Below are 21,289 nucleotides of genomic sequence, written 5' to 3'. Positions count from 1 at the left end.
CTTTTGATTAAAAGGGGAAAGTGATCGCTCCCACTAAGATCCTTATGCACAGAGAGTTTGAGTTTATTGACCAAACTAGTCGATAAAATACTCAAGTCAATGGAGGAAGAATCGCCGCTATAAGAGTTAAAACGGGTTTTCTCGCCGTTATTGAGTAAAAAAAGGTTAAAATCACTAATAAAACTTGATAAAATACGTCCCCTGCGGTTGCACTGTTCCGGGGTGCTTCCCCATAGACGATCGTGAGCATTAAAATCTCCGAGTAAAATAAAAGGCTGAGGTAGCTGGTGAACAAGGGATTCTAGATTAAAACGGGTGACGGGTGCACCCTCCGGCAGGTAAACGTTGCACACCGTTATCGCCTCGGGAGCGTGCACCGTCACCGCTACCGCTTGGAACGGTGTGTTAAGATTTATTCGGGAGGTGTAAAGAGCCTCCCGGACAAAAACCGAAACTCCACCATGGGCTCGTTGGCCACTAGTATCGTCCAGTCTAAAAGTGTTAAAATGTTTTAAATATCCCTTGTCTGTATCTTTAAAACGCGTTTCCTGCAAACATATACAGAAAGGGTTAAAATCATTTATTAAAACAGCCAGCTCCTCCTTATGCCGATAAAATCCATTACAATTCCATTGTAATATAAAATTCATAAAAAGGGTTTAAAAAGGGTAAAAGATAAATAAAAACAGAAAAAAAAGGATGTCAATATTGAAACTTGGAGCAGCATTAGCCCGGAAGTCTGTGGAATCATCGCTTTAAGCGACTTTTCCTTCCCTTATTCCTGACTTTTTCGATCTCTGTGTCCGAAATACAGAGATCTTCGTCTATGTCCTCCTGCATCGGTTCCATACCTTTGCCGGAGGGACCAGGAGAGGGAGTTTTCTCTCGCTGGTCAGGTTTTCTGGTGGTTTTCTTTGTTGTATTTTTGGGAGACACTACGGAGGAGTTAGGGGTGTTTTTTTTAGTATTGCTATTGTTACTCGCATTTGTTTTTTTTAATAAATCTATCTGCTTTTCAGGTTCCGTCTGTGTAGAAATGGTGCACTTCTTAACTGGAGCAGAGGCGATTGCGGCAAAGGAACGCGAGAAAGAGGGGGCACTAAGGGCTTTGAACTTTTTCCTTGCCTCCAGGTAAGATATTTTTTCCATAGTTTTTATTTCCATAATCTTCCGTTCCTCTTTCATTTTCGGGCAATCGCGAGAGTAAGCCGCGTGGGTACCCTCGCAATTCACGCAGCAGGCCGCTTCCGCACATTTGTCCCCATCGTGCTTGTCCTTGCCGCAGCGCGGGCAGGTGGCCTTGCCCTCACATCGCGGTGCGATGTGGCCGAATTTTTGGCATTGGAAGCAGCGCATCGGTTGAGGGAAGAATGGTCGCACAGATACAGATTCGTATCCTAAGAAGACTTTAACGGGCAGTTTGTCTAGAGCGAACGTGAGAATTACTGACGTGGTATTTATCACTTCACCGTTTCGCTTCGTAGTCAGTCTGCGGCAGTCGATGACGCCCTGGGGGGCCATCTCTCTCTTGATCTCTTCTGGTTCCACGTAAAGAAGGTCGTAGTGACTTATTACTCCCTTAGAGGTATTTAGAGTGCGGTGGATCTCGACTTTAACTGGGATGTCGTGTAATTTTTCAGTTTTAAGCAATTTTTCAGCTTGGATGTTGTTCGCAGTCTCTATTAGTAGGGTACCATCTCTTAGTTTTTTCACCGAATTTGGCTCTCCAGTAATTATCGATTGCATAGCTTTTTTTATGAAAAAGGGAGACACCTTTTTCAGAGTGTCACCTTCTTTGGCGCATTTCATAGACAAAAAACGCTTCGAGCTTTCAAAAGACTTTTCTCCTCCGCCCGTGTCCGGGCGGGATCTTTTTGGTGGAGGAAGAGTAATCGTCTCCATGAAAGTAAGAACATAATTCATCCCCTGGGCTCCCCACCCACCACGGAGCCACACATTCGGGACGCCACACCGAGATCCGGTGTGGTCGCCAGGGCTACCCAAGGGATATAGGAACCTTTGATAGGGGGTCTCTTTTGGGTTAGAACCTCCAGCGCGGGGGCCCTCCGAACCCACGCACCTTCGGCCGCCCTACGGAGACCCCCATATCTCCAGCACTAACCCGTCCTGGCGTACGCTCGGAAGGAGCCGCCAAGCTCCCCAGCCGCCAGGAGCCGATTGACCGAGCTGGGCTCTTCTCGGCCGCCCGTTTTTCGGGGAATCCAGGGCCGAAGTGGGGTATTGAACTCCGGCCCATACCGGGTTTCCGACGCCCAGCTGGGAGCCGGAGAACTCACCCACCAGGATCCCCTTCTCCCCCTTGTACGGGTCTCCACGCACGGCAAACACGTGGGTGAATCTGGACGCCAGATGTATCGGCTACTCAGCACAGCAGAGTCACATGCTGTCTGGACGCTATCCTAGCGTGCGAAGGGTTTTTTGACGAGGTTGTCTCCCCGGTGGGCTCGGGTCCGTGGGGGCGCGGCTCCCCAAAGGAAGAGATTACTCTCTTCCCCCCGTGCGGGGATTTTCGAGTAAAAATAGGTTAAAATCAAAAATAAACTTGCGTCCCCTGCGGTTGCACTGTCCTGGGGTGCTTCCCCATAGACGATCGTGAGCATTAAAATCTTCAAGTCAAATAAAAGGCTGAGATAGCTGGTGAACAAGGGATTCTAGATTAAAACAGTTGATAGGTGCACCCTCCGGCAGATAAACGTTGCACACCGTAATCGCCTCGGGAGCGTGCACCGCCACCGCTACCGCTTGAAACGGTGTTAAGATTTATTCGGGAGGTGCAAAGTGCCTCCCGAACAAAAACCGCCACTCCACCATTGGCTTGTTGGCCACTAGTGTCGTCCAATCGAAAAGCGTTAAAATGTTTTAAACATCCCTTGTCCGTGTCTTTAAAACGCATTTCCTGCAAACATACAGGACGGGTTAAAATCTCTGATTAAAATGTCGAGCTCTGTATTTTTTTCGGGCTTCATGATATGGCAGCTTTTCCACGGTCTTTATCTCCATTATTTTTTCTCTTTCCGCATCTTGGGGCAATCTCGAGAGTATACCGGATGTGATCCTTCGCAATTGACGCAGGTTGGTTCGGAGGTGCACGGGTCACCGTCGTGCTTTTCTTTGCCACAGCGCGGGCAGGTAGCCTTGCCCTCGCATCTAGTTGCGATGTGGCCGAAACGCTGGCAATGAAAGCACCGCATTGGACATGGGATGAATGGCCGGACGGAAACAGATTCGTATCCCACATAGACCTTGTCAGGGATATTGTCACGACAGCAAGTGAGGACGTGCTGTTGGTCAGCTCACCGTTCCTCTTTGTCTTCAGACGGCGACGGTCTATTACGCCCTGAGACGCCATCTCACTCTTTACCTCGTCTTTAGAGACGCAGAGCAGGTCGTAATGCGAGATGACTCCCCGACAGGTATTGAGAGTGCGGTGCACCTGGACCTTAACATGTATCTCGTTAAATTTTGCCATTTTCAATAGCTTCTCGCTTTGTGGTTCGTTACCAGTTTCAATTAACAGTGATCCATCTCTTAATCTTTTCGTTAAAAGGTATTGTCTCAAGACATAAAGCTTTTTGAGTTAATTTCTCAACTATCACGCAAAGATGTCGGCCGGCTCAGTGGTAGAGTCGCTGGCTATCCTAAGATTCACCTGGTCTTCGAATCTCGGAGCCAGCAAAATGCATTTAATTTTAATGTTTAAAATTTTCAAAGTTTACGACATTTGCTTTTATTTATGTGACAGTGAATGGCCAGAAGGTTTCTCAGAGAGTGAATTGCTTCATTAGTTGTATATGTAAATATGGCTCTAAAAATAGCATCTTTTAACACCGCTGGAATCATAAATCCAGCTAAAATAAGAATTGTGCTAGGAGTAATGTTGGAACAAATAGTGGACGTAGTTTTCCTACAAGAGGTTCACAATTTACTGTTACTAAATGACGATGACCCAGAAACCTGGAAGTGAAAGTGACAGTTCTTCATAGGGTACATACATTACATGTACATAGGGTAAGTTCAACAGTTATTTAGATATTCATTGATAACCTTTTATCAAAATGGAAGGACTGAGAAAGAAGCCTAAAAGCCTATACAGTTAATAATAACATTAAATACGTCCTCAGCAAAGGCTATGTATTCATAGCGCTTATAATATACGCTGCGTCACAAAATTCCATGAGCCCAGGGACCAGCCGCGGACTGCGCGGCACGGTAAAAACATCGATTTTATTTAGTTTGTTGCGAACGGTCGCAGATTATTTCTGTGCATGAAGACTCTGAAAGGCTTGGTGCAATTGCGATGTAAATATTTGAGAGCAACTCGGTGTCCTCCTTTTTATACAGCCACACACGGGCAAAAATGTTACTGAAATTAGCGTCCGCCATTTTGTACTGCATCGACGATAAATATTACAAGGCAGTAAAGAAATCAGCTTAAAACAAAAGGAAAATAAATGTTGTAATAATATATCATAGCTTTTATACAATAAATTTGCTTAAAATGATTCACTATCCAACGATCACGGCAACGCCCGGAGCCAGCTCCGGGCGGTGCCGCACGTTCGAAAAATCGATCTTAATTTCGGCGTCGCAGGTGGTCGCAGCTGTACTTCCGATTATCATAATCTATATACTTTGTTGTATATGTGGTGTAAATATCTCGAGGTAACTCGGTGATCCTTTTTTTTAAAATCCTACGTAAACACAAAAATTCGACGAAAAACAGGGTCCGCCATTTTGTATCGTATTGGTCACAAATACAACAACTAAGTCGTAAAAGTTAATGGTAATCAATGATAACAAACCGTTTAACAATTTTATAAATTTTTGTTGCTATTGAATTGCTACTAAAGGTGTGACATTAGTTTAAACATGCTGAATTTCGAAAAATATTTAAAGCGGGCAATTTGCGCCAAATTTGTTCAACTTTGAGGCTATTTATTTTATATAAAAAATTAGCCTATGAAAAATATTTTGCGTCAAAAAATGCACTAATGTGTTGGCAACAACTGTGCAAAGTTTCAACTTCCATACTCAAAAAAACCATTTTCGAGGTTTTGTCCAGCTTTTTTCGATTTCAGCCCACTGTGAGACGGGGAGAAGTCTGAAGGTCGGAGCAGAAGAGCATAAGAGGGACTTTGAAAACAGGGAAGGAAAATCCCTGTTCGCGGCTCACCTCCTAGAAGATGGACACTGGGCTGACTTCATCCCAGAAATGCTGCAACGGGTTAATATAGGGAAAAAATGGACATTTGGGAACAGTTGTACATCGTTTCTGCCAATAGTAAGAAGGAGGTTATTACTAATTACCATGTTTTTCCCTTCCCTTCCCCGATCCTTGACCTCCCTCAGCCAATGGGGAAAAAACCATCCGAGCACCAGAAAATAGTCTCCATCCTCCCTACCTCAACCCAGACCAACGGTCAGTTTAAAATTCCCAACCCTCCTTTCCACCCCACCTTCCACCCCCAATTTCTCAAATGTTTGCGAGCGTGCAAATTTGTGTATTGGTATGGTTAATTTCTTGGTTTAGTCATGATAATGCTCCAGTGTAGCGAAACATGTCGACTCTATTTTGATAAATCTTTACGTGGAAAGTGCAAAGTGTTTCACTTCATATCTCTGAAAGTATCCGAGTTTGGAAAAATCTGAACTGCAGGATATTTATACGCCGTACAAAAAGGGTATACATTGAAACTGAAACGAGAGGAGCTTATTTCCTTCTAGGCGTTAATTTCCTCATGAGCTATCCCCAGCTACTGAGTATAAAACATTTTTGGTCTACTCAGCTTGATCTGGGCGTCTCTGTCGTAAAACAGATAATGTCAATAAACAGATTTCAAGAAATTTTGAGATATTTGCACATAAATGACAATTCAAACATAACACCACAGTGTAAAGATAAGTGTTTCAAATTACACCCCCTTATAGACTCATTCAATGCTGCATTTTGTTCAGTTTATTGAGGGACGAGAGTGTGGAGTGTGGATGAAAGTATGGTCCTCTTCAAAATTTGCATTTTAATGAAGCAATACAACCCTAAGAAACCAATCAAAAGGGGATATAAAATTTGGGCAATCAGTGATATGAATTGATACACAAAAAACTTTAGGATATGTCAAGGGAAAGATGAGGTATTGGAAAAACAATTTAATAACTCTAACTTAGGAGAACGCGTTGTTCTCCATCTCACACAAAATATATGGGGTAAAAGGTATAAAGTTTTTTTATGACTATTTTACATCACTGCGCCTTCTTGAACGACTTAGGCCTGAAAAGACATTAGTATGTGGATCTGTGAGAGTCCAGAGAAAAGGCTTACCTTGCCTTAAGGGAGACAAAGAGTTGAAAAAGGGGGAATTTGATTTTTCACACACTTCCACAGGTCTAGGAGTGTATAAGTGGAGGGACACTAAATGTGTGCTGCTAACTTCAAATTACCATGGTTCAGAAGAAACAACGGTAAAAAGGACTGATCGCACTGGAAGGAAAACTAATGTACCTTGTCCTGCATAAATAAAATCCTATAATGATCACATGGGAGGCGTTGATGAAGCTGATTAGCTAATAACATTATATGCGGTCAATAGGAAAGCAAATAAATGGTGGCATAGACGTTCTTGGGCATTAATGGATTTATCATTTGTTAATTCATATGTGATATACTGAGGTTGTGGAGATGGTTCCCCTCCTAGAATTTCGCAGGGAAGTAACTCTTGGAATGATGGGGATGTCTTGCAAAAGAGAGATACCATCACCCAATTCTAGCAGGATTTCTCAGTCTAGGAAGACTGAAAAAAGATGTGGAGTTCCCCAGTTGCAAAAATTATAGATTAAGCCAGAAAGAAAACAACAGCACCAAGAAAATATTCCGTACCCAAAGATGTACGAATCACAGACCTTGGAGTCCATTGGCGAGTTCATAACGCAAAAAGGGGTTGTTGTGAGCTGTATAGTCTTAATAAAAGACAATCTAAGCAGTACACAAAGTGTTCTCACCGTGCTGTATACTTGTCTTAATTCCACAAGAAATTGTTTTCAAGATTACCGCACGTAACTACAGCTAATAATTCTAAATTTTACTTACTTTTGTATGAAAATTCTTTTAAAAAACGGAATGTTATTGTTTATCACTATATTTTAAGTTGAAATAAAAATTGTTGAAATCATAAGTGTGTTCTAATAATATTTATGAGCAAAATAACTCACAAATAAAGTTAAAAGAAAGAAAAATCACTGGTTTATTTTATCTTGGGAATATTAGATGAGATAGAAAAGAGCTCACAAGTCCCAGCGGTTCATTCCTGTCCATTATTTAAAAAAATGTGTATAAAAGTATGTGAGTACATAAAATGAGATCCTTGAACACTATCGGTGTTACGAAGTGTAAGAAGTCGCGTGTAATGAATTTCAGCGAAATAACTTGAAATTAAATAAAGGTGGGACTGAAAGGGTTAAACCCCGAATGTCAAAAGAAATAAAAAGAATAACAAAACAAAGTAACTGGATACTAACGGAAACACTAAACTTCTACAGAGAATATCGGGATTCTCTGGCGATAACTTTAACTTAAGTCACGAAAAATCGCGCGTTTAAAAAAAATCGCGAGACTCCTCAAAAAATTCGACGTAACAACACGCTTCAACTGTGTAAATAAGACTGGAGAACTTCTTCCGACGCCTAAGGACCGTATCTCTTCTCACGCCTACGAGGGAGTTTATCAAATTGAATGCAGTTGCGGTATGTCATACATCGGACAGACTAAGAGAGCAGTGAAGTGCCGCATTCAAGAACATAGAAGAGCGGTGAAAAACAAACAATTTCATCTGTCGGCTGTGGCCGAGCACACTCTCAGTGAACCTGGACACGACATCAACTGGGAAGAAACAAATGTTATCGCCAGCGAATCCCGATATTTTCCGAGGATCATCCGAGAGGCGATTGAAATATCCAAACATCCTCATAATTTCAATCGAGAGGATAGCTACGCACTCCACAGCACATGGAAGAGACTCTTCGCCCCATACCCCCACGCTATTGGCCGCAAGGCGACCAATCAGGGCGAACCTACACCACTGGGCTGCCTATATAACGGCGGCCAAAACACGGCATAATCACTTCGGCCTGAAGACGCCTGCTGGAATGCAGGAGAAACTGTTGTCACCAACGCAACCACGACGCGGTGAAACCCGGAAAATGCAGCCTACAGTACCAGCGCACCGCGGAAGCCTTCGCACCAACTTCTACAGAGAACCCCAGAATGAAATGCATCACAAAACACAAAAAAAGCTTCAGCTTAATGAAGCAGCAATCACGAACATAAAGTTGCAAATACGAAATCTAGAAACACCCAAATACGCCACACGAAGATGGCAGCAGGAGATTTACAAGGACAGCTGGGGCCCAACCAGCCTCCCTACCCTTAAAAAAACCATAGAACTGAAACACACAGTGCTTCCCACAGAGGTGGTCGAGAACGGAAGGGAAACGGAAGCTTTGCAGTGAGACACTTCAAAACAATTTGCAACAGGTATGAGGAGTGGAAGGAGGAAACTTCCCCCTATCACAGAAACACTACAGCTGGAAGACGAGAAAAAAAGACGTACGCCCACAGAATAACGGCGAACGACTTGGAAGACGTGAAACATAAATTAAGTAAAGGAAAATCACCTGGGGCTGACGGACTCACATATGAATTTTACATAAAATTTTGGTCGATTTTAAAGCCGGCATTAATAAAACTTTTTAATACATAAGCATAAACGGGATCACAGAACAAATGAAAACGGCAACAATTAAACCGATACCAAAAATCATAACCCCAGCCACAATAGAACATTACCGACCAATATAACTCCTGTATACAGACTATAAAATATATACACACATCCTGAAAAACGAAATAGAACAAATAGTCACAGCCCTACTATATCAGCACCAATACGCAGGAATACAAAACAAGAACACAATAGACGCCATCATAGCTATACGAGATTAATTATCTAAGCACCCGGACATGCACAATCTTAGGCATGGAAAAAAGCTGTAGCATAACTATTTAATTATGATAAATATGGTACATATCTTGATTAGGAAGTGGTTACTTTTACCAAGGGGACTCCATTACAGGAGTCTCCAGATGGGCCAATGGGAAGCCTTTCATCTGTTGCCGTTTGGCGCGCATTTTATTCGATCGCCAACATTGGCCGCATAGCGGCGCCACTAGGCAATAGGATCTGTGTCAGTGTAATTTTCGCCATTAAACTTAATGGAAGTGGGGCGACGCGCTCCGTCTTTAATCGGATTTTTGCAGTAATTTTTGTAGTGAGAGTCGTAGATTCAGTTTTATTCGGCTTTAGCAATGGGGCCTGACCGGCGTTGCTGTGTCCCTGGGTGGAAAGGAGGCTACTATTGCCAAAAGAGACGTAGTAAGGAGCTGGATATACGCAACGAAAGCCTCTTCCAAGCAAGGGTAAGTAAATCACCTTTTTTGGTAGATTTTGATGAAATTATTTAAAATTGTAATATTCGTGACTTTTACGAGGAGGCAGCCATCTTGTTTGACAAAAGACGATCGGCGAGGCTTTTCAAACGTTGATTGAAGTTAGAACGACGGAGTTCACCAATCTAAAAGAAATTTACTCTTTTTTTGCTCAAGAGGGCAAACAAATAATCATAAAGCTGCAGGAAGAAAGCTTTCTCCATAAGCTTGGAAGATGTAGCCGGGGTAATTGCAGACAAATGCAGATTCTCCGAAGAAATCAACGTTACAAGGGCAATTACGCTGCCTACTGACAAAAATGCAAGAGTTACTCCAGCCTTTGTTCAGGCACGTTTTTCGAGGAAACTAAAATTTCTTTCGAATCTATATTTACATGCCTATGGTTTTGGGTTTGTCACGTTTCGTCGCGTGACACGTCAAAAGTGACTGGAATTGCTAGAGAAAGTGTTGTGCAGTACAACCGATTTTTTAGGTAATACATCATTATCTTAAGTTCTAGCTGATCTACATGTTGTAGCCTTTCCATTATTACACTTTAATTTATAGGTACATTTCGTCATGGAAAATGGTTAACATGCCACAACAGCAACTTGGAGGAGATGGAGTCGTAATACAAATTGAGGAAAGTTTGGTGGCAAAGCGAAAATACCATCGCGGAAGACTGGTCACAGAGAAGTGGGTCCTTGGCATCTATGATACAGAGAAAAAATTGGGGGTTATTGTATATGTCGTCAAAAGGGATAAAAATACCATGCTGCCCATAATTCAAGAGCATGTCCGAAATGGAAGCGTCATTTGGACGGATGGCTGGGCAGCATATGACGGCTTGGCAGACCTAGGATTCACACATAGAATAGTGAATCATTCGAAAGAATTCGTCAGTGCGGAAGGAGTCTGCAAAAATGCAGTAGAGGGGTATTGGTCGCGCTTGAAGCAATTCTGCCGCCATACCGAAGTTCTAAGGAGCAACCTTTTGGTTGAACATATTGACGAATTCATGTATCGCCAGCTTTTCAGTGGGCCACCTGCAACAATGTTCAAAAAATTTTTATCTCATATTAAGGCGCGATACCCCGTTTGATATTGATATTTTATTTTTTGATGTTTTACCTTTTAATATTTCTATTTTTACATTGCTTCGTTTCAACAATTTCTGTTATATTAAAAGTTTCTCTTTGAATTGGTGCAATTACTTGTTAAATAGAAGGAAACCAAAATAATGTTTTCTTGTAAGAGTACCCAAACGTAAGATCGCCCGGGCGGGTTGGGTAGGACGGGTTGTACTAAAAGGAACGGGAAATCGTTTTATCAATGGTTTCGATAATGTTTTTTCGCAGAAGTACCCAAACGTAAGATCGCCCGGGCGGGTTGTACTAAAAGGAACGGGAAATCGTTTCATCAATGGTTTCCAGAATGACTTTTCGTAGGAGTGGCCTGCACCGAAAGATTTCCCCTCATAATTGCTCATCCCCGCCTGAGTACCGTCCCACCCCAGCACCCCTGTTTCACTCCACGGGCCCGTTACCTTGTTCACCGCTGATTAAAATATCCAAATTTCCCTCTCGTTCCCTGCCATTACCTACTACTATCATTTGTTTTCGATCGTCTTTCGTCAAACAAGATGGCTGCCTCCTCGTAGAAGTAACCATAGAGGTATCTAGAGGGGGCATAAGCGCTCTAAGGTGAAGCCAGGCATAACCAGGCATAACGGTACTTTTGCGCATTTAGCCATCATGCTCTGCCCCGCTTCGTCGATTTTCCGTAAGCTTACATGTTAAGTAAATATTGTTTTTTTTTCTGAAACCAGTGGCTACAGAGGTCATATAAAGGTACGTAAATATTTATTAGTGTGTTTATTTTCATGGATATTATTATCTACATCCGGAAACATTCTGTTACGCAGATATATGCTATTTAAACTTTGCATTCGCAGATGGTTTGCTGCTCGGCTTACGGGTGCAATAATCGCACGGAAAGGAAGAAAACAGGCCTTACTTTCCACCGGTGAGTAAAATATAGAATAAAATAGTAAAAAAAATGCAATATAGCGTGAGATGTTCGCTACACCTGATACATATTGAATTTATTACCTACAACGTGCTCGTGTTTGGGGTGCCTTTTAATGTGAATAGTTGATAATGTTATTAGTCAACGGTAGTAATTAAGTATTTTATTTGTATTATAAGTGTCATGTTAACTATTTTGTTGCGAGTATAATATTTTAAGTGTCAAGTTAACTATTTTGTAGCGAGTATAATAGTAACGATGGGAAATAATGCGACTGAAACACGTGTCACACACACCTTTTAGATGGCTTGTAAGGTATTATGCGGAGTTATGTGGTGTTCTGTAATTTTTCAGTCAAAATGTTGAAGAAGAAGACATAGCAGTTATGAGGCGATTAGGTAGAATACACTTCATTGTTAAAAGATTATGCGGGCAGTTAACAATGTCAATTTTCTCATAAGTCCAGCTTCTGCCCTTTGTAATTACCTTATGGCATCACAGGACACTGTTAATTACGTTATTTGATTGTTATTCTCAGCATATGTTAAACTTTACGGGGCAGGAAGTGGTAATTATTGCTAGTACCTTAATTTAAATACATTATCTATGGTAATATTTTTTGGAATTGGTGTATTTATAAAAATAATGGTTATTGTAGAGGAAATTTCTTTCTACCTATACATATTCACTTTCGCAGCCTTTCTACTTTTTTCAGGATATCCTTGGAAGTTTGCTGGTCCTTTTATTAAGCCATTTCCGAAAACGTTTCACCATTTACTTTCCTGTGATGAATCATGAAGAGTGGCAGTTGCTCACTGGAAAAATTATGAATTGCAATCGCCTTAGCTGTTTGCATTTCGGTTTTGCATTTTTGGCCTCACCCATGCATTGTGTATGTTTACATTTGCTGTTGATCTGCCAAAGTTGAATCTTGTACTTGAACAATGTGAAAATTTTTTGTGTCGTGAATTAATCTTTTTGTAATTTGCCCATTAAATGAATTTTTATGCTTGATTTTCTTTTTCTTTGAAAATCATAATATTTTGACCTTTTCGTCAAGTTAAATTTAGAGGCACGCACTCAGACGAGTTCACTCGCGTGCAAAGGGGCATTACTTGATGTAGTATTGATAATTTCCAGGGGTTTGGGTAGTAAAAATAAAATAATTTGTATCGAAAACGTAGTGATTTCGCAATCTTTCGTCCGTCAATCTTGCTTGAGTATGGTCAACTGCGGACGTACGCACTCGTAGTGCATTAACTTGCATTACGAGAGGTAGCACCGTTCTTTTTCGGGGGCTTTGACAGTAAAAATGGAATTATATGAAACAAAGTCGTGAGTTATTTCTGCGTTATGTCGTAAAACTTATTTTAACTCCGGGTTTGGTCAATATTTCTATCGTACAGGAGCAGTTCATGACGAGTTCAATGGTGATTACTATGTTCGTAGAAGTAACGACGGTGCATAGCAACATATTCAATCGATCTTTAATTACCGGATTAAGTAGTTGTAGTGTTTCTTTTATAGGGTGCATCGGCGGCTAAGGCCATTTTGCACCACTCACTGACTGGTATTGATAAAGGGGATTAGGCCCGTTCTGAAATTATCGTGTCAATAATTTACAAGAGGTATCATTTATATTTTATTGAAAAGTCGAGTTGAGTGTAGGAATGCTATCAGTCGGGAAATGTTTTCGGGAGTGTCTCCTAGTACCTCAGCAAGGTTGACTCCGAGGTTGTGATTCACCCGTGCAGTACGATATCTTGCACAGTCCGTAAGGATATGTCGCACTGTTAGTGGACAATTGCAATTTAAGCATTGGGGCTGTATTCTCTCTTCGGTGAAGAGGTATGAATGGGTTAATCGGCAGTGACCAATTCTTAAGCGTGTTAAAACCACTTCCTCCCTACGGACATTTCTTATAGAGGTCTGCCACGCAGTTATTACGGGCTTAATTTCCCGAAGTTTGTTTTTTTGGATTTCGAGCCATTGCGTCTTCGAATTTTGTCTAATCATTCCCCTCATGGCATTCCCTAAATCTTCCGCTGGCATTAACTGAAAATCTGTATCCGGAGACCTGAGCGCATCTTTGGCTGCAGAATCTGCTTTCTCATTCCCTGGTATGCCCACATGTCCAGGGACCCAAGCGAAGCTTATAGTGGTCCCTTTTTTACTCAGGGATAACAGAGTGCTTCGTATGTCCTGAACAATGAGGTGATAAGGAGAATAAAGAGATATGGATTGGAGAGCACTAAATGAATCTGTGCAGATCATAAATGACGCAACACTGTTTTTAATAGATCGGAGAGCAATCCTAATGGCAGTGAGCTCAGCCGTAACAATGGAACAGTACGGATAAAAATGGAACAGTACACCTGTTACAGAATAGCCCTGTTGAGATACCCATGGATAGTTTGGAATATTAAAAACAATAAAAAAACCCTATTAATTTTTTTTATTATCAAATCTTGTACTGATATAAAGTTAAAGCTTGCTTTAATAGAATGTCTGGCTATTTATCAAATTCTAGTGTAAAAATATATACTTCTAGGACATGGTAAAATCGGTAAAATCGAAATGTTACAACTTATATTCAACATAATAAAACACAACAAAGGTGTCAAAACCCCATTAATATTTTTTCATCATTTGATAGCCCATTTAGTAAGGATTATTTAGAAAAAAAAGTTTTTGTGATTATTACATACCCTTTCGATGATATTTAATTTTACGCTAAACTATGTCTTCGTTTAAAAAAAATACAAAGATGCAAACAAAATATTTTTTCAGCCCTAGTAGGTTAACTTAGAGGTTTGAGGTATTTTTTCTATATTCTTCATTGTTTTAAGAATAAGCCTATAAATTTTCATGGAGATTTAATGGTAAATAAAAAAGTTACAAATAATTTTCGAAACGTAAGCGTCCTCCATTTTGCGATATCCATAGGTTAGAATTTTCGGAAATGCAAAACTTTAAAAGGCTATAAAAAGGAAACGGTAAGAGGTAGAGTGTTAAAATTTGGTATGGTGACTCATCTTCATGGGTAAAACAAACAGGCCAAGTTTCATCAAAATCTGAGATGGTGGGTGAGAAAGTGATTTTTCTTTGGTGGAATTGATGTGGAATGACCCTACTGTTTACGATAGCATTGGATCCGGTACTCAAAGAATTACATACGAATGGAAGTGGTACCTACAGGAGAGGGGAGCGTTACTCCGCAATCGCGTATGCAGACGACATAACATAACGACGAATGATCTAATCTGTCATCTCTCAGGCCTATGGAGGCAGGCGTTCCGCAGGGCTCATTGCTAAGTCCACTGCTATTCACCCTCTTCGTCAACGACATGCCAAGCACACCACACACCGCAATTTACATGTACGCAGACGATACGGCTATCGCAGCCACATCACGCGCGGGAGGCACTAACATAAATAAATAAAACACTCATTTAAAATGCCTCCAAAAATGGAAGATTAAAATCAACGCCACAGAGAGCACGCACGTACACTTTTCACCACGCAAAAAATTCATTCCACAAACATTACCACATATCAACAAGAAAAAGATGCCAAGAACGACAAAACAAAAATCCCTCGGCGTCATTCTTGATGGCAAATTGACGTATCAACCCCATGTTGCCTTTCCAAAGCAATATCTGCACGTCAAGCAATCTTTTGCCTTTCCTCCCAAACCAGCCCTCTTTCCCACAGTTCCCGCATCAGACTTCACAAGAGCATCATCTGTCCGTTGCTGCTGTACGCATGCGAAATCTTTGCTAAAACTATCCGTAAAGAGCTAGAGTATTTTCAAAATAAATACATCCGTCTCCTCCTTATTATCAGTAAATCAATCAATATTAACCATGTGTGAAAAATTCACAAACTCACAACAATCGATGAACTTATTCCCCAAATTTGCAAAAACTTAAAGTCCAGGCTGAAGGGCAGATATAATACTTTGGTGTATGGTGCTATGAAATAAATATACGTCTTTAAGACGTTTAATAAAATTCATTTTCGCATTAAAAGTAAGCATACCTGTATTGACGGCATTTAGTGCCACATCCACAACATTTTGCTTTTCTGGATTCACAGAGACAGTGAAGGACCGCGTACGGGATGCTATCCACGACACGGGGACAGTTAAAAGGTCCACGAATGACATCTCTGACCGCACCACAAGAGTCTCGCCAGTCGGTCTGCCATCCGTAACCGCATATGACACTCCTCTCAACTATGTTCATTTGAGTGTTTGATCGCGGACATTCACTTCTGCAGAGTAAGTTTATTATGTTTACCTTAGAGTAACCTTTGCTTCAAAACTTAACATCAGCACGGATATCATAGGACAAGCTTCAGCTTTACATATTTATTGAGAAATATTAAAGAAAAAAGCCAGCACGAAAAATCACTTTTCTGTCACCAAAACCAATCCACGCAAGTACAATTTCCCCAATGAGATTTAACTTCCTGTCCGTTCCATTTCCAAGAATCCGAAGCACTTTAATTCACTGATTGAATGCGTTAACACGTATGAAGTTAATTAATGATGAATAAGAAAATGTAAACAAATGATCCGAAGCGTGCTCAGCAGAGAAATTGAGTTTACTTAAATCAACAATCGCCTTAGTTACGCTAAGCACATGATAAAATAGAAACGTTCGCATATGCTGAGAATGTCGGTGGCAATAAGAAATGACAACTTTTTCCTCATTCTTTTTGAAGTCCATTGAACTTCTTTACACACATCGGAGGCTATCTACATACTCATATCCCCTATTTTACAATCTATAAACTTAGAAATCCGTTTTCGTGACTCTAACAATGCCAAATACGCAAAGTCCTTCAGCTAAAGACAACCATTAGCTTGGGTCCTTTCCCATTGAGAAGTGGAATAATGTAAAAAAAATTCTCTTTTTCATCGAAAAACTGTTTGAACGTTATCTCTAACTCAGTATCAATCAAGCATCAATTCGATGGGGAAAAATAATAACGAAAAAATTACTATCAACAATATTTTATTCTTGACAGATCTGATATTCATTGAAAAAATGATGAAAACAGCATTTCTCCGCAAAGAAAGACCATAAAGTTCCATCCTTGCTCTTCAAGTATAACGTTACATCGATCCTTCATAATATTAGTATCGACACAGTACTCCCGAGGCGTAATGTGCACTTCTGTAACGTGCTATCCCCTATGAAAAAAATGTATAAAACTGTATAAAATTTGTATACATTCTTATGCAAATGTATAAAAATTTTATACATTGTATACAGACGTGTATAAATTTCCAATTGTATAGAGCTGTGGCTGTATAAAAGTTAATACAGGATGCATACATTCTATACAATCGGTATAAAAATTTATGCTATTTTCATCTTGAACTTTGTTTTCGGGCTATTTAATTAACTTGGCATATATACCAGGTGATTTGGCTCAAAATTGGTATTTTATATTATGTAGATCGAAACCCAATAGTCTCTTCTTTTTACATTTCCTCTTCATATCTCATGCTGAAACAGCTGAGAAAACTAAACAGATATCAATTTAGAGCATTGTAGTTCCTCCACTCTTCAAGTATTTGCTAATGTTAGTTCATCGGCAATCCTACCACAGGTCCTCTCAGGAAACAGTCTAAGCAATACCACCTGCTTTCAAAATTGACAGTAAATGTAGACCTATGGAAACAAAATTTATAGCGGATCTATAAAGTATTTATGTACCCTGTGAATAATCTAATTTATTCAATATTTTTAAAGATATAATTTTAACTAAGGTTTTGTAATGAAATCAGTCTTTATCAAGTTTGACGATTATACCTTTCAAAAGAGTAAAACTTATGTTGAAAAGATGTACTTTCCAACGGATTAAGTTTTCTCTTGGCTAATGCATATACATTTCTGATGCAATTACTACATAGGCGGATCTTGGTGGGGGGTGGGGCAAGCCCCCCCCCCCCTTAGCCCCTTTAAAAATATACAATTTTTAATACAATCCCATTATCATTGCGTAAGATGTCACTTTTTCCCGGCGTATGATGGCGGTGAATTCTTCTAGGGTTTCCATCCGGGTGAGCTCCATCTCTATCGCTGCCGACGTTTCGATAGAATCCTTTTCTATCGTCATCAGGGCCGATGATGCCAGTAGGAAAGTGCCAGGTTTATATATCCTCGGTCGTTATGTTGGGTCGTTCTGATTGGCGGAGAAAGAGTGCGCTTTTCCCGCCACTTTCAAAATCGGGTTCCATGCCTTACTTAAGTTGAAACCCTCGTCTCTGTTGAAGTTTTTCTTGGAGAGTCGTATTTCAATTGCCTCCTTGGTGATTTTCCCACTGTCCCTATCTGGGATTTTTCTTCCTCATAGAAAAATCTCCCCGGGATGGTGGCAGAGAAATTGCGCACGCATGGTTTCGCTAGGTAGGGCCTCCTTCGCTTCCATAGCGCTGGAGTGCTTTATCCCTACTCCCACTTCCTTCCAGCCCTTTCCCTTCCCTGGAGGCGTCGGCGGGCTCCGATCGCGACGGCGTCTCCATCCTTTTTCCTTCCCGTCCAGCCCCTTCCCGGGTGTCCTGGCGTATAAGCCTCGGGCTTGGTTCCGGGCCCCGGTGGTTGTATCCCAGAAGAGCTCCCCTTGAGCTCTCATGAGATCCTGCCTCCTTGGTGAGGCGATCCCAGTAGCCGCTGGAGTGGCAGAGCATTTTGGTGTTTTCCCAGCGAATCGCGTGGTCGAGCACGCCATCAATCTTTGCATGGCGCGCATACAGAAGGCGTGTGTGTCTGCACGGCAGCGTTCACATATTTTTTGGCCGTCACCTGGCTATAGGATTTTCCAGAGAAAACAGGGTGCAGAGCTCTGAATTCTTCCTTGGCCTCTCCGTAAGTTATTTTCTTTGAGGTTTTTATTACTTGTATTTTCTTTTCTTCTACAAATATTGGGCAGGATGCTGACCACGCTGGATGGTCTCTATGGCAGTTCACACATTTTTCCTTTTCACTACAGTCTCCTTCGTGCTTCTTCAGAGAGCATCTACTACAGAGTTCTTCTCCCTTACAGTTGCCTGATGTGTGTCCATACCTTTGACAACGGAAGCATCGGATAGGCTTAGGAATATACGGTCGAACTTGGAACGCGCTGTAGCATACATAAATGGACGAGGGAAGTTTCGGAAGGGCGAAGGTGAGGACAAAGCTGTTCGTGTCCTTTAGAGTATAGCTTCGCCTCGTTTTCAAGCGGCGGACCGATATTAACTTTTGGTCTTTCAAGCCTTCTTCGATTTCCTCCTCGTTGCAGTCTGAATGATCCCAAGATGTTACGACGCCGTCACAAGTGTTTAGTGATCGGTGGGGATCAACTTTCACTGGGACTTGGAAGAACTCTTTCAGCCTAAGCAGTCTCTTTGCTAGTCTTGAATTGTTGACCTGTATGAGGAGAGAACCTGACCGCAGTCTCTTCGCCGTTTTTACATCGCCAACCAACTCCTGGATAGCTTTCGCGATTACGAACGGAGACACTTTTTTCAAAGCTCCTTCTATGCTGCTCATTACTACGTAAGAAGGGTAATCATTCTGTAGTACATTTTCCGTGCATAGCCGTTTGCTGGGATTAGCCTCCCTAGAGGCAATTTGGGTTTTGGGTATCCATAGACATTGATTATATTCATCTCCGGGGCCCCACCCACCATGGAGTCCGACAAGGGGACGATGCACCGCGGGCCGGTGCAGAGCGCCAGGTTCCCCCGAAGATATTTACGTGTCCCTCCTAGAATGCTCTTGGCAGCGTCCCTTTGGATCACGCTCACCCTTCCTGGCGTACGCTCGAAAGGAGCCGCCAAGCTCCCCAGCCGCCAGGAGCCGATTGACCGGGAATGGGTTGGTTCCCGGCCGCCCGTCTAGGAGAGCCAGGGGCCAAAGATATAACTATAGAAAATAAATTTAGAAACGTCGGGTTATACTACATATCGCAAAAAATACCACGTTCTCTCTCTTACTTTATAAGTCAAATTTCAACAATCGTCACATTTCTGCAAGTTATTCGTCCACATTTAATTGAAGTAGAAGAGTTTTAATTTACGGTATAGCATCATATTGGATCATGTCCTTTGTCAAAATCAGAAAACAATAATTGCTAAGACTGAAATGCAGCGAAAAGTGTATCTCCATCCCAATGTGTCTCAATCTCCATCCCAAAAGTGTGTCTCAATTGAGGCTCAAGTCTCAAGATTAGGTCTGCGATTTTCTTCACCTACAGTACATCAATGATTTGTCAACACATTCGAATCAAGTAGTATATGTTGTAGATACCAACCTAATTATCACTAATATTCGCTTTTATTCGTATTAAATAGAGCAGTAGAAGAATGCAAGCCACACTATCGATGAAATGATTAGTTGGACGAACACATTTGAATTACCTTCTACGTAGCAAGGAACAATGATTGTCGTCGCTGGAATGCAACTTTTAATTCATAAGCAGCTCATATGCACATACGTTGAAAATCATTGCAATTAACACAAGAACTTTTCCTTGCACATTCTCTATTTCCTTCCAACAGGTTATTCGCTCTCGTAGATTCATTTTTCACTTGCACTTACATTACCACTCTTCAGATGTCGCCAGTGTCTAACCATGGTAAGTGTGAACGCACGCTAGCTCTGACGTCATCTTACGCTGGTTGAGAATAATGGTAGTGTGAACGGGGCATTAGCACATCATTGGTCGATTTAATTGAGAAAAACTTTTTACTCACTTCATCAGATTTCGACCCAATATTGCATGGCTGTTTACATTTCTTTGAATCAAACCATAAAAATACAAAGACGGACAGCCCCTTCAGCCACTGCATGCATATAATCTAGAATGAACGATGATGACAAATTCAACCCAAGAATAAGAGTAGTAGTAGAGATGCGTTTTTTGGGGTGCGTCGACAGCAAGGTCATTTGCACCGCTCATAGTTCCCTTACCTTAAGGAAGCTTATTGGGTTCTATTAAGCGCTTTCAACAAAAAAAGGGTATCCCATTGTATGAGGTCACAAGAGTTTAATTATTCCTGTGTTGACGATATATTGCATTACATTACCCAGGAATAAGAGCTAAACATGATGGGCCCAGCACTCCTTTCACACTACATTCCTTCTCAGTAGCAGCTTTTGCTTGTTTCAGCATCTTTCCACCGTTTCCCAAACGTGCAACCCCTTTCAATTAATTGAAAACAATTATATGACCTTTCTGAGTCTCCAATCTCTCTCCAGGATGCTCAAAAAAGAGCAGCCATAATACCCATTGCAAGCCACTAAGTTTTGCATTTCATTGCGAGCTTTAGCCTCAACCACAACAAGATTAGCATTAACCTTAGAATTTACAGTTTTATGTACTTCCGGGTGAAACCACGACAGTCCATCAACATTCAAACTACACATTCCTTTAGAAAATTGTTGCAGGAAGGTGTTCATGTTTGACTTGGTAAGACTACACCATAGTCCAGCCAACGACAGAGTTACCTTCCTCATCCCTGGGGGTACATTAGAAATCTTACACAAAATAGGCCAAATTTGAAAATTAGTGCTTTAGAATATTGGGACACCATCTGTGCTACACATCAAATGCACTCAAATGGAGATGACGATGAAGGAAACATTGCACCATCAACTATGTCACGGACACTTCCAACAAACTGACTGCCTTGAATCAAGTGCTGGTAGAGTTTTTCACTCTCAAGAAGATATTTAATAGTATCAGTCACTGGAATGTTAATGA

At 41.2% G+C, this 21,289-nt stretch overlaps 2 protein-coding genes across 3 annotated transcripts in view; both read right to left on the bottom strand.

The window, feature by feature from the left end:
* The window catches only part of LOC124168273 (protein piccolo-like), a 57,315-nt gene extending 41,187 nt beyond the window's left edge, over positions 1-16,128 (bottom strand). Inside the window, exons 1-2 of one of the 2 annotated variants that reach the window (XM_046546417.1) lie at positions 15,943-16,128; positions 15,569-15,802 (exon numbers count right to left, since the gene is read on the bottom strand). In XM_046546417.1, the coding sequence (XP_046402373.1) occupies positions 15,569-15,774 (206 nt within the window). In that variant the 5' untranslated portion in view covers positions 15,775-15,802; positions 15,943-16,128. The remainder of the gene's footprint in view (positions 1-15,568; positions 15,803-15,942) is intronic. The other variant, XM_046546418.1, reaches the window with a different exon arrangement.
* A 2,142-nt stretch (positions 16,129-18,270) lies between these two features.
* On the bottom strand, positions 18,271-19,074 carry LOC124167658. Its single transcript, XM_046545642.1, has one exon. The coding sequence runs from the start codon at positions 19,072-19,074 to the stop codon at positions 18,271-18,273; it is 804 nt and encodes a 267-aa protein (XP_046401598.1).
* Positions 19,075-21,289: the final 2,215 nt, after the last annotated feature.

This window comes from Ischnura elegans, chromosome 11 (genome assembly GCF_921293095.1).
Source record: "Ischnura elegans chromosome 11, ioIscEleg1.1, whole genome shotgun sequence".
In the NCBI taxonomy this organism is placed as follows: Eukaryota; Metazoa; Arthropoda; class Insecta; order Odonata; family Coenagrionidae; genus Ischnura; species Ischnura elegans.
Note: the sequence above shows the minus strand (reverse complement) of the source record. Positions and strands in the feature narration are given on the sequence as shown.

Excerpts from the sequence above, each read along its gene's own strand:
- LOC124167658 (XM_046545642.1), bottom strand. The coding sequence starts at position 19,074 with ATGAGCAGCATAGAAGGAGCTTTGAAAAAAGTGTCTCCGTTCGTAATC.